The sequence below is a fragment of the Heliangelus exortis genome, chromosome 24 (genome assembly GCF_036169615.1).
Source record: "Heliangelus exortis chromosome 24, bHelExo1.hap1, whole genome shotgun sequence".
NCBI classification, from domain to species: Eukaryota; Metazoa; Chordata; class Aves; order Apodiformes; family Trochilidae; genus Heliangelus; species Heliangelus exortis.
The window spans coordinates 189,353-201,219 of NC_092445.1; the positions used below are offsets into that span (position 1 = coordinate 189,353).

At 51.3% G+C, this 11,867-nt stretch overlaps 1 protein-coding gene across 1 annotated transcript; it reads right to left on the reverse strand.

Annotated features, from left to right (window-relative positions):
- Window positions 1-90: 90 nt before the first annotated feature.
- On the reverse strand, window positions 91-11,796 carry SNRNP40 (small nuclear ribonucleoprotein U5 subunit 40). The gene is made up of 10 exons (XM_071767719.1): window positions 11,543-11,796; window positions 10,573-10,702; window positions 9,998-10,091; window positions 9,239-9,404; window positions 8,039-8,161; window positions 6,936-7,056; window positions 5,975-6,057; window positions 5,493-5,554; window positions 2,572-2,675; window positions 91-538 (listed from the first exon to the last, which is right to left on the reverse strand). Exons 1-10 carry the CDS (start codon window positions 11,759-11,761, stop codon window positions 489-491), a joined length of 1,152 nt encoding a protein of 383 aa, XP_071623820.1. The 5' UTR covers window positions 11,762-11,796; the 3' UTR covers window positions 91-488.
- Between the last annotated feature and the right edge of the window lie 71 nt (window positions 11,797-11,867).

Consider the following 11,867-nt stretch of genomic DNA (forward strand, 5'->3'; position numbering starts at 1 on the left):
TGGTTTCCCTGGGTTATCTATGTGCAAGTGTCTTGATTTTGTAACGTATGATAGAAAAGTAAAAGAGAGCAGTAAATCCCAGCCATACAGTTCTTGTAAAAATCGGTGTATTTAAGTTCTGACTGTATAAAAAAAACAGGAGAAACTTGACAGGGAATATACAAAGCCACATATGGAACTCAAACAAATTTTACCAATTTCAAGTGATCTGAGTAAGGGCTTAACAACAGTGGCAAGAGCCAAAACCAAATTCCTTTCAATTCCATTTTTTCTTTCCTCCCCAAAGGGGTGCGTGGAAAAAAAATCTGCACCGCAAGACCACGTGGACAATGCAGTCTGTGAGAACACAGCTTGTCCCATCAAATTGCTTCAGTGTTTCCCCAGTGCTGCAAACGTGAGGGGGGCTGGCATCAGGGAGAGGAGTCAATCCCACTCTGGAAACCAAGGATCCTGAGGTCCTGAAACCCACTGTCCGCTCATTGGCTTCTTCACTGGATCTCCCCCATGTAGAGTCTTTTGTCACTGGATGCAGAGAGTACTACAGGAGAGAGAGAGAGGGAAGAAGATGAAAATTAAACACAGCAGTTCGAGACCTTGGCTAATGACACTCCACAGGAATCCAATGATTCATCCTGCTAGATGGACATGTCCCAGAGATCCAAATTTCATTTGCTCCAGCAAAAGGACTTCATGGAATTACTACTCCAACACCTAATCAGATGCCGTGTGTTGTGGCTGCCACTCCTCTGCCCCAGGACAGGTGGAACAGCAAGGAACATCTCAACATGAGAGTGGTGAAGAGCAGCATATGAACGCTGGATGCTCTCCAGCATCCTGAAGCAGGATCTTCGTGGCAAGAAGAGGCCAGGTGGCAAAGCAGGCACTGCCGTGGGAGCTGCATGCCACTGGAGGGCACAGCCCAGCCAGGAAAGCCTCACCAGGACCTTTTTGTTTTATCAGGACAGGCAAAATGCAGCTGGCACCCAACTACAATGCAGCACTGAACCACCTGCACGCAGAAAAGACTTCTGAGAGTGTTCAAGATGCAAGTGTTGGAGGAATATGTCAGTCTGCTGGAGGACTATGTCAGTCCCACCTCAGAAGTGCTGCTCTTGCCACTGACAATGGTTTCATTTGAGGCCATGAGACATTTGAAAGATTTCTGCAGGAACTCACAGGCTTGTGTCTGTAAACTTGCTGTATAATGCACCCTCCCATGCAAACGAGTACTGCGGAGTGGGTGCAGCCATTTAGAAGATTTAACACTCCCAGATGTTACCAGAATTCAGCTGTATTAATCACACCCAAGCGCCTGGATGTGGTTTTTTAGTTTTTATTTTCAGCTGAGGGATTGATTCCTAAAGAGGAGTCCAGCAGAACCCAGCTGCAAAAAACATGCTCCAAATTGGAGAGATGGCTCCACTGGCCCTACGCAGCCTCCCAGGGCAACGAGCAACTGCAGAAAAACCCCATAACTCACAGCCCTGTTGCAGGCTGTCAGCCTCAGCACAGCCCAGCTCTCAGCTTCACTGTGGGGTTGACTCTGATCAGCTTTTGGCTAGTGATGCAGTGACCCAACTGAGGGTATTAGCACAAAGAGCAGCAGCGGTCCTGCCAGGGCAGACACTGCACCCACAACCTGATACGAAACCTGGGCTCAGGTCATGCATGGTGTTGAAATGGTTCTGAAAAAGCCACTAGTGCTGTTGAGTGGTGCCATGTGCAGGACACCTCTAAGAACAGGGGTCAAAACCTGCGACACACAGTCTTGTTTGCTTCCTACAGCTTTTGGGTAAATTAAGAGATCCCAGGCTAAATATACAATGCCAGGTTACCTAACTCCTTAAAACAGAATCCCAGACCGGTGTGGGTTGGAAGGGACCTTAAAGCTCACCCAGTGCCACCCCTACCATGGTCAGGGACACCTCCCACCAGCCCAGACTGCTCCAAGCCCCATCCAACTTTCAACACTGCCAGGGATGGGGCAGCCACAGCTTCCCTGGGCAACCTGGGCCAGGGGCTCAGCACCCTCACACCAAAGAATTTTTTTTCCTATTATGTAACCAAAACGCTCTCTCTTCCAGTTTAAAGACATCATCCCTTGTCCAAAGTCCCTCCCCAGATTTCCTGTACCTCCCTTCAGGCACTGGAAGGTGCTCCAGGGTTTCCCCAGAGCCTTCTCCTGTCCAGGCTGAGATGATAACCACCAAATGTATGGTTTTATCTTCAGCGTCGAAACCCAGGTACCCCAAAACCTTTTTGCAAAGCCCTTGGGAAGTCCAGACAAGCCCGAGGCTGCAGCTAGGTCACCCAGAGGTGACCACCACCCCAGACCACCAGCCATCCTGCTGCTGTGCAGGTGTCTCCCCCCCTGGGCAGAACACAGTTGCAGAATCCCTGTGCTCAGACCCAACCCAACTCCTGCCTGCAGGAGAGGTGACAAGCCCTAAATTTGTGTCTGATTCTTTGAGCTCTGGGCCTCAGGTAATTTTGGGGCTGTTTCCATGGGATCAACAGTTCAGCCAGCCCTGAAGCTGTTTCCTCAGATGACCTGAGGTGGGGGTGACTTACTAATGGGTTCCTCTGGATGGAAAGCCAGTTCATTCACCGACCCAGCATGGCCAGGCAGCTTGTACAAAATCCTTCTGGATGTGGTGTCCCACACGTAGACAAACCTGCAAGAGAGTCATCACGAGGGCAGGCATTTGAGAAGGGAAAATAGAGCCACCCCACCAGTGGCTTTTTCCTGATACTGAAGTGGCAGTGGCTTCTTCGCCACCATGGCTGCAGCAGATGCAGCTCTTGGGGATAAACAAGTAACCTCTTCAGAGCAAGAGGTTTGCTGCCCTGCCAAATCCAGAAGAGCAGAGGGCTGAGCAGGAAGGAGCTAATATGTCGAGTTGGTGTTAAAAGGCTCAACACCACCACAGGATGGCAGCCCCACCGCAGCCCCCATGTGCAGAGGTGGATTTGCAAGCCTGAGGCTGTTCAGACCCTCAATGGAGCAGCAAGACAGCGGGTAAGGAAAGAGGAAACCAGGAGTGGGGAGGAGGATTCTGCCCCTGGTTTGGGTGTGTTGGGTGGTCTCAGCACAAATCACAAGAGGAGGAGGAGGAGGAGAGGAAGGGGAAGAAGAGAGAGGAGATGAATAAAGAGGGAAAAAGGGAAAGAGGGAAAGAAAGAGAGAGAGAAGGGTCCTGAGCAATATCCCCCACCTGAAGTGGCATTTGTCAACAAGATTGACAACTCTGCCACAAAACATTGGTGGCTCAGGAGAGCTGCCAGTTCTGGCTGACACTCACTCTGCCTTCTTGTTTCAGACTCATGCAATGCTACCAACAATAAACTCCTCGGTTTCTCGTGCTCCTTCTCATTTGTCCGGGATTGGCACACAGGGTGAAGAACAAGATTCTCTTGTACAATTAGCCTGTCTTTTAGCTGAAATAAAAGTGAGCTGCTTTTCCTCTCCAAAAAGCACTGGCTTATTTATACCACTTGCTGGCTAGGCAGAAAGGATGCTGGGTGCCATTGCGGGGCAGCCCTGCTTCCTTAGCAGCAGTTGATTTCAGGCTGGGGCTGTTTGTTGGTTTGTTTTCTTGAAACACATAAAAGGGAAAAAATTCAAGCCTGTAACTTAAGTCACCACCGCCACATCAAGAAGCATTTCTTTAAGCACCACTATTTTATCTAGCAGGCAAGAACTGTACCAAATGCTTTCTCAAAGCACCCTGCTGTTGTTATGCTGAATTTGCTATTGGCAATTAGGCAAGCACTTGGAGTTGTTGATTTTACTATGACCCTTCTAAGGGGCACAAAAGCAAAAAAAAATTCAGGCAATGTCCCTCCAGCATACAGACACTTCACATAATGCAGGAGAGAACAATCACTGAGGAATTCCTTTGTACTCAAATGAAATGTTTGCTTGATCTAACTTTGCTTTCTCCTCATAAGAAAAGGACCTAGGGGTGTTGGTCAAGAGTGGCTGAAGAGAAGCCAGCATGTGCCTGGGTGGCCAAGGCCACCAGCACCCTGGCTTGTGTCAGCAGCAGCATGGGCAGCAGGAGCAGGGCAGGAATCATCCTCCCCCTGTGCTCCCAAGGAACAAGGGATGGGACAAGAGGAACTTTTGGCCTCAAGTTGTGCCAGGGGAGGTTTAGGTTGGAGCTGGGGTACAATTTCTCCCTGGAAAGGGTTGTCAGGGCCTGGCCCAGGCTGCCCAGGGCAGGGCTGGAGTCCCCATCATCCCTGGAGGGGTTTCAGAGCCCTGGAGATGTGGCGATGAAGGACATGGGGTGGGGGTGGCCTGGGCAGTGCTGGGGGAAGGGTTGGACTGGATGATCATAAAGGTCTTTTCCAACCAAAATGATTCTATGAAAAAACAAATTTAAAAGCTCAGAGATAGCAGAAAGTCTTCAGTGCCCTTGCCTGATGTGCCCCAGGTCCTGGCTGTGTGCTCTTGCCCACCAATGTCACAACAAAGCTGCTCTCAGACTGCAAAGCCACATCAGCACCTGCAGAACCAACCTAAAGGGCTCAGGCTTCCAGCAGCACTTGGCAGCTCAACAGCTCAGGCAGAGCCTGGGGGGGGGCTGACCCACAGTGTCCCCTCACTGTGTGCTCTGCCAGGCTGCCCAGAAGGGCTGGGGAGGAGAACCATGTCCCTGCCACTTGCTGTGACAGCTGGTCCCACTATATCTGGACAGGGAAAGCTAAAGTTCTCCCTATCCTCTATCAGAAACTCATTAATTTGCTGATTACTACCGCTCCATGCTCTGGACTCCAGCCTGCAGGAATTCCTGTCTCCATGTCACTGAGTGCATCTGGATTTGCTCCAGCAGAGGCTGGTGACCTTCATGGTGACCTCCAGTGTCTGGCATGGACCCTCTGCTGGCTTCCTCCCTCTGGTTTCCTCCCTCTACCCAGTTTATTCCTCGGTTACCTGATACAGAAAAGCTCATTTAAAAGTCCAATGTGTGCTAATCTAGTCAGATCTTTATTTCTCCTTACTCATTAATTCGAGTAAGGCTCAAGAACAATCTTTGGAACATCACTGGTGCTCCCTGCAACCACTGTGCAAGCAATTTAACTGGTATTTGTGGTGCTTACCAGTATAACCCCCTCATGACACACCACTTGCCCAGGCTCCCTGCTTCCAGAAGCCTCTCCCCAAGCATCTGCTGGTGCCTCATTTCCTGCCAACCATGCTCCTGCCACCTGGTGCTGCTCCTACTGCTGGATCCTGGGGTCAAGCATAAGTAGTAATGCAGTCAACTTCTTACAGCAAAATTTTACAGCTCCTCCACTGACATGGGACAGGGAATGTAAAGCCATTGTAACTGTCATCTGGGCAGGCAGTGCTCACAGAGGGTTGTTTTGGTTTTTACACCTTTACACACAACCCTGAGTCTTCAGGTTTCGGTCCAACTAACTGCAGAAGTGCCTGTAAAGCAATTTGGGATTGAAGGGCACAGAGGAAATCAGTGATAACTCACCTGTCAGCTGATCCCCCTGCTATTTTGCTCCCATCTGGGGACCAAGAGCACCTCAGCAGATTCTAAAGCAAAAGAACAAGTATAAGTTTATTTTCAGAGGAAGATTTGGTTTTCCCCTTCTACTTGAATTAAAATCACCCTAAGACTTTAAATACCATGAGCAACACTGTAGTGATCTCCCTTCAGAAGATGAGATGGTAATTAAAGATTTTATTTTATTTATGGAAACATCCAGTACCTTGTTATTTTACACAAAGTAGATCCTAAATGTAGAAAATACTTAATTTACAGATAACTACAGTTGAACTAAGCAAAGAAATCTTACTGCAGCTTTAATTGGAATCCCACTTTGTGCATTCATCTTGGTATGAGTTCTTATTAAAGCCTTTCTGGTTGAAATTTGGTTTAAAAAAAAAAACAATTTACAGAAAAACAAAGAGCATTTTACAAACAACCCTGTTTCAACCTGCAGTCCCAGTCACCTTTTCAAAGTTATGTATGTTCCCCTGAAAAATCTTCACACATCTCTCTTTGGGGGCAAACGGTCGCACATCCCAGATGCGAACTGCAAGAGAGAGTTGACAGTAATTAGCTGGCAGTAATTATTTGGCAATGGCAGAGGTGTGGGGCAGGGTCAGCTGCTGGCAGCCTGCCTTCTCCCCAGATGTGCTGCTAACAAGAAAAGTCCTGCTCCTGCTCTTCTTCATGCCTAGGTGTGCCCAGCAGAAGGATCCAGCAGCTCTCCCCTGCAGAAAGCTCTGATACCAAAGGTCAAATGCAAAACTTTATGATTAACCTGAGCCCACTGCCAACAGGAGGGTAAAAATCCAACCCAGCTATCACACACCCCAGCCACCAGCTCCTTCCACCAGCATTTGCTTCATGCTGCCCACGAGCTCAGTACCCACAGAGGGATCAAGCAGTTCGGAAGCTGTGGCATCACTCCCCACTGTGGGGACACATCCAGACCCCCAGAGGAAAGCCAGTCCTGGACTGCCTTTAATTGCCTGCCCAAATATTGAGTGCCATGGCTTGTGTCCTCACTGCTCTTCGGGAAATCTGACAAACTCTCCCGGTGAGGTGACTGTCACTGGTGTAACAAGAATTCAAGCTTTATTTCTGGAACCAAACTCCCTTCAGCTTGTCTCACTCACAACTCAAAGAATCATAGAACATTAGGGGTTGGAAAGGACCTCTAGAGATCATCCAGTCCAACCCCCCTGCATCCTGCAGGCCACACAGGAACATATCCAAGGGGGTTGGGAAGTCTCCAGAGGAGACTCCACAACCTCTCTGGGCAGCCTGGGCCAGGGCTCCCTCACCCTCACACTTCAGAAGTTTCTCCTCACATTGAGGTGCAACTTGAGTTGTTCCTTCCTAAACACCATGTGAAGAGAGAGAGCAGCACCTGGCAGCTGTGCTGTCCCACCAGGCTGGACATACCTGTATTGTCCATGGCATTGGAGAGCAGGTAGGAACCTTCTGAACTCAGGCTGAGGCCTGTCACTGAGTCTGCATGTCCTCTCATGGTGTAGGTCAGCTTGTTCTGGCGCAGGTCCCAAACCTTTCAGACACAACAACATGGGTTAATGAAAAAAAAAAAAAAAAAAGAAAAAAGAAAAAAGCCAAGATCAGTGGAATGGCTGTTTCCAAAGTGTCTGACGCTGGTACTGATCAGTCAGTTGATCACATCAGCCTTGTGTTTCAGCTGATGGGGTCTAAAAAGATGAAGCTAGAATTTTACATCTTGTAAAGAAAATGAAATTTGCCCTTTAGAAGACTTCTTCCGGATGTCCAACCACTAAGCAGTTACACATCAGCAGCCCCGTGAGCACAGAATCCTTCTCTACCTGGCTACAGCTCCCAAATTCCACTGACCGATGGCACAAGAGTTGTCCAGGCCCCAAAATTTCATGCTGTTCTTTCCCAGAGTTACTGCCTTTCAGGGGGCACCTGGAACAGATCTCATGTCAGTGCTACACTTGGTGAATGGTCCTCTGACAAGCACGTGCTCTCCAGGGCTGGACAAGGCTGGAGCCTGAGGCTGAAAGCTCAGTAAGACAGACTGCACCACAAAACTATCAGGGGAATCTATTACCAGCTGAATGAAACACTGAGCTCACACTTTAATAAGAACTTTCCACACTAGCAGGTGACAAAGTAAGCTGCAAACTGGAGCAGAGGGCAGTGTGGATGTGTCACCACATTTTCTTTAGTTTACCTCATATAAGGCTCCAGGGACCCTGTGGGACAGGCACAAGCTGACATAAGAGCCAAGAGACCGTGTTGGCCCCAATGGGTGACAGCAGCACTGGGACACCTGGCCAGGAATGCCAGAGCTGCCCAGGCACACAGCCCTGGAGCAACTCCCGCTGAGTTTCATTGGCCCTGTATCAACAGAGAAGTCAGACACAGCAGGGCCAAGTGGCTCGTGACTGTAAAATTAATCACCAGGCTTCCACATTTGTCCTTGACCACTGCAATTTGTGAGGGGATGGCAAAGGTGGGGGCAGTTCGAGAGGCAGACAAAGACATGGGTGTCTTACCTTAATGTCATTGTCGATGCCTCCGGATATGATCTGGTCACTGGTGTCATTGAAAGTGACAGCCAAGACCTGGTATGTGTTCTGGAAGGTCTGGACAGCAGCTTTTTTCCTGATATCCCACAGCTGAAAAGACAGGGCAGTTGTGAAGTTGCATAAATATATTTAATGACAAAATTAAGAGAGCTGCACAGATCCTCAGCAGATGCTCCAACTGCTCCCCTGAACTCACTCCCTCTCTCCCTTCAGAGATCTCTGTAAAAATCACAGAGGCTGGTGTGGTGGGAGCACAGGAGTGCAGGGGAGGGGAGAAGGGGTGAGAGAGTGAAGTGTCATTCCCAGTTTGCCTTTCTCCTGCTTTGTTAATGCAGAGCAGCACTAACACCTGAGAAGAAGGATCGGCTTAATCTGCACCCCCCAGGAGTTACAGAAAACAGCAGCAGTCAAGCTTCATAGAATCATGGAATGGCTGAGTTTGGAAGGGACCTCAGAGCTCATCTCCTCCAACCTCCCTGCCATGGGCAGGGACACCTCTCATCCAGCCCAGGTTGCTCATGGCCTCATCCAACCTGGCCTTGAACACCTCCAGGGAGGGGGCAGCAACAACTTCTCTGGGCAATCTGTTCCAGAGTCTCACCACCCTCCTGCTGAAGAACTTCTTCCCAAGATCCAGTCTAAGCCTCTTCTTCAGTATAAAACCATTTCCCCTTGTCCTATCACTGCAGACTTATGGAAAAAAGGTTTCCCTTCCTGTAGGTTCCCTTCAGGGATTGGGGGGCAGCTCTAAGGTCCCCCCAGTCTTCTCTTCTCCAGGCTGAACAATCCCAGCTCTCTCAGCCTCTCCCTGTAGCAGAGGTGCTCCAGCCCCTGGATCATTTCTGTGGCCTCCTCTGGACTCGTCCCAACAGATCTGTGTCCTTCTTGTGGTGGGGACACCAGAACCGGCCACAGTATTTGAGGTGGGGTCTCACAAGTGCAGAGTGGAAGGGAAGAATCACCTCTCTTGACCTGCTGGCCACAAGAGGTGAAATTTCATTTCAATTTTTTTTTTTTATTCCCGAAACCCAAGTTCTAAGACGATGAAATGATGGGAGTAACTAAAAGCTGCATTTATCCCAGTTAAACAGAGAGGCTTCTGAATGTTCTTTCGAAACTCCTCTTTCACTTTCCTGACCAGCCTCTCTCTTGACCCCAGGCACTGACCTTCACTGTCCCATCGTCGCTGCCGGTGCAGACCAGCTGGGGCCCACGTCGTGCTGGGTAACAGGAGTTGACAAAGGACGTGTGGCCCTTCAGCCTCTTCACCCTCTCCCCAGTCTCGCTATCCCACACAGCCACAGTTTTGTCCGTGGATGCTGAGAAGAGCATGCTGCAGAGAGGATCTGCTGTCAGGTGCCCCATTTGGGAAATATTTCTCCCCTCCCTCCTTTTTTCAGTCCCAAGTTCTGGGATGAAAGCTGGAAACACTCCTTGGGAACATCCCAAGTGCCCAGAGAGATGGGATGTGTCTCAGAAAGCTGACTGACAGGGGGGCAGCTCTGCTGGAGGCACACCCATTAAAGGCTGGACTGGATGATCTTACAGGGGTTTTCCAACCTGAATGATTCTATCATTAAATCCCATTTCTGGATTGATTTTCAGCCACCTCAAACACTGCCTGGGGTAAGCATGGGGAGAAAAGCTCAGTGGAAATGGCTCAAATGCAACAGTGGAATGGGTTTGGAGATAAGCAAATATTTGTTTTCTCTCCCTTCCCAGTCTCTCCCAGCTTAGCAAAAGCAACATTCTGGTGCTCCTCAGGATACAAACCAAGGGCACTGGGGGGTTATGGATGACTCCAGACCCTTTCCTACACCTGGAAAAGCCACACTACAAATGGTTCACCTCCATACATTTGTGGAGTGAGCAAGGGCAAGGATGGGTGCTGAGGGCAGCAGGGAGCACTTTCCCTGCACCACTCACCTGCCATCCGTGTTGTAGTGCAGCTCCATGACCGCCCCACTGTGTCCCTTCAGAGTGGCAAAGTTATCACAGTCCCCATAGACATTCCACAGCACTGTGGGAAAGGAAGGAAGAGGTGAGGGCAGGAAGCATGGAAACACCTCCCTGCTGTGGGCAGAGCCTCCTGGAGGGATCCAGCAGAAGGAGCTGTGTCCTGCTGCCACCTCCGTCTCCACTCTGGGACGATGTACAGAAACAAGGATGCATTGTGTGAACCCCAGAGGGGTGTCTGAGCTGATTTATGGTTTCAGATCAATCTGAATTAATTAAGAAAAACCTTCACCTCAGCACAACAAAGTATAAAAAACCTGTGTTCCTGCTGACTGCTGCAAACTCAGATTGACAGCAAACTATGGGAGGGAAGTGGGGACACAGCGTGGTACCTGTGAGGACCAGCAGCACCCTGCGTGACCAGAGGAGTGGGAAAAAGCTTCTCCTTCCCCTCCTGCTGATGCATTTCACCCTCAGGACCCAGCAGACTGAGGGCTGAGATGAAAGCCCAGCACTCAGCCTGGCTTGCAGTAGTTGGCACTCACGGATCAGCCTGTCAAAGCCAGCAGAGGCAAGGGTGTTGCCATTGGGGTGGAACTTGCAGCAGTAAACTTCTCCTTCATGCCCTGAGAGCAGCATGATGGGGGCCTGCAGGGAAGAGCAGCGTGGAGGGCCCTGCGGGAGACACAAGGGAGGTGGGTGAGGGGAAAAATGGGTATCCCCAAAGCCGAGCCAGGACCCTTGGCCCCTATTAACCCCTTGTGAGACTTCCCACACCCACACTGCCACCATCATCTCCTCATGTGCCTCCCCTACCCCCTCACTACTAGTGTTCCCCTCACTATTTTCAAGAATCATTTTGGTTGGAAAAGACCTTTATGATCATCCAGTCCAACCCTTCCCCCAGCACTGCCCAGGCCACCCCCACCCCATGTCCCTCATCTCCACATCCCCACATCACATTTCAGGGCTCTGAAACCCCTCCAGGGATGATGGGGACTCCAGCCCTGCCCTGGGCAGCCTGGGCCAGGCCCTGACAACCCTTTCCAGGGAGAAATTCTTCCCCAGCTCCAACCTAAACCTCCCCTGGCACAACTTGAGGCCGTTGCTCTTGCCCCATCCCTTGTTCCTTGGGAGCAGAGCCCAAACCCCCCTGGCTCCAACCTCCTCTCAGGGGGTTGCAGAGAGCCAGAAGGTCTGCCCTCAGCCTCCTCTGCTTCAGGATCAACACCCCTAGGGCCCTCAGCTGCTCCTGGGCAGACTTCTGCTCCAGACCCTTCCCCATCCCCATTCCCTTTCTCTGGACACCCTCCAGCCCCTCAAGATCCTCCATGTGGTGGGAGGCCCAGAAGTGAGCCCTGCATCCGAGGTGCTGCCTCAGCAGTGTCCAGCACAGGGCGACGATTCCTGCCTTGCTCCTGCTGTCCACGCTGCTGCTGACACAATCGCTCTCTCCCCAGCTCTTCTCCTCCCGCACCCCCCCGATTCCCTCCGTTCCCCTCCCGCCGCCCGCACCGTTTGCGGCCCAGTCCCGCCTGAGGGCTGCCCCCCCCCCCCGCCCGGCGCTCCCGGCAGCTCATGGCGGGGCCGCTTGGCCGGGACGGTGACGAGGGGGAGGTCGGGGCCGGGGGCAGCCGTAGGGGCAGCTCCCGGGGCGGTGCTACTGCTGGTGCCGGTGCCGGGCGCGGTGCCGGTGCCCCCCCCGGGCCCTTTCCGTTTCTGCTGTTCGATCATCGCCGCCGCCGCCGCCGCCGCCGCCACAGCTGCGCGCGCCCGCCCGCGCTCCCATTGGCTGCGAGCGACGCACCACGCCGCGCCGACTGGTGGATCCGGGCCGGAT

Excerpts from the sequence above, each read along its gene's own strand:
- SNRNP40 (XM_071767719.1), bottom strand. The coding sequence starts at position 11,761 with ATGATCGAACAGCAGAAACGGAAAGGGCCCGGGGGGGGCACCGGCACC. Across the intron at positions 9,405-9,997 it reads CACTACAACACGGATGGCAG|CATGCTCTTCTCAGCATCCA; the intron begins GTGAGTGGTGCA and ends TCCTCTCTGCAG. Across the intron at positions 7,057-8,038 it reads GCATCGACAATGACATTAAG|GTTTGGGACCTGCGCCAGAA; the intron begins GTAAGACACCCA and ends TGTGTCTGAAAG.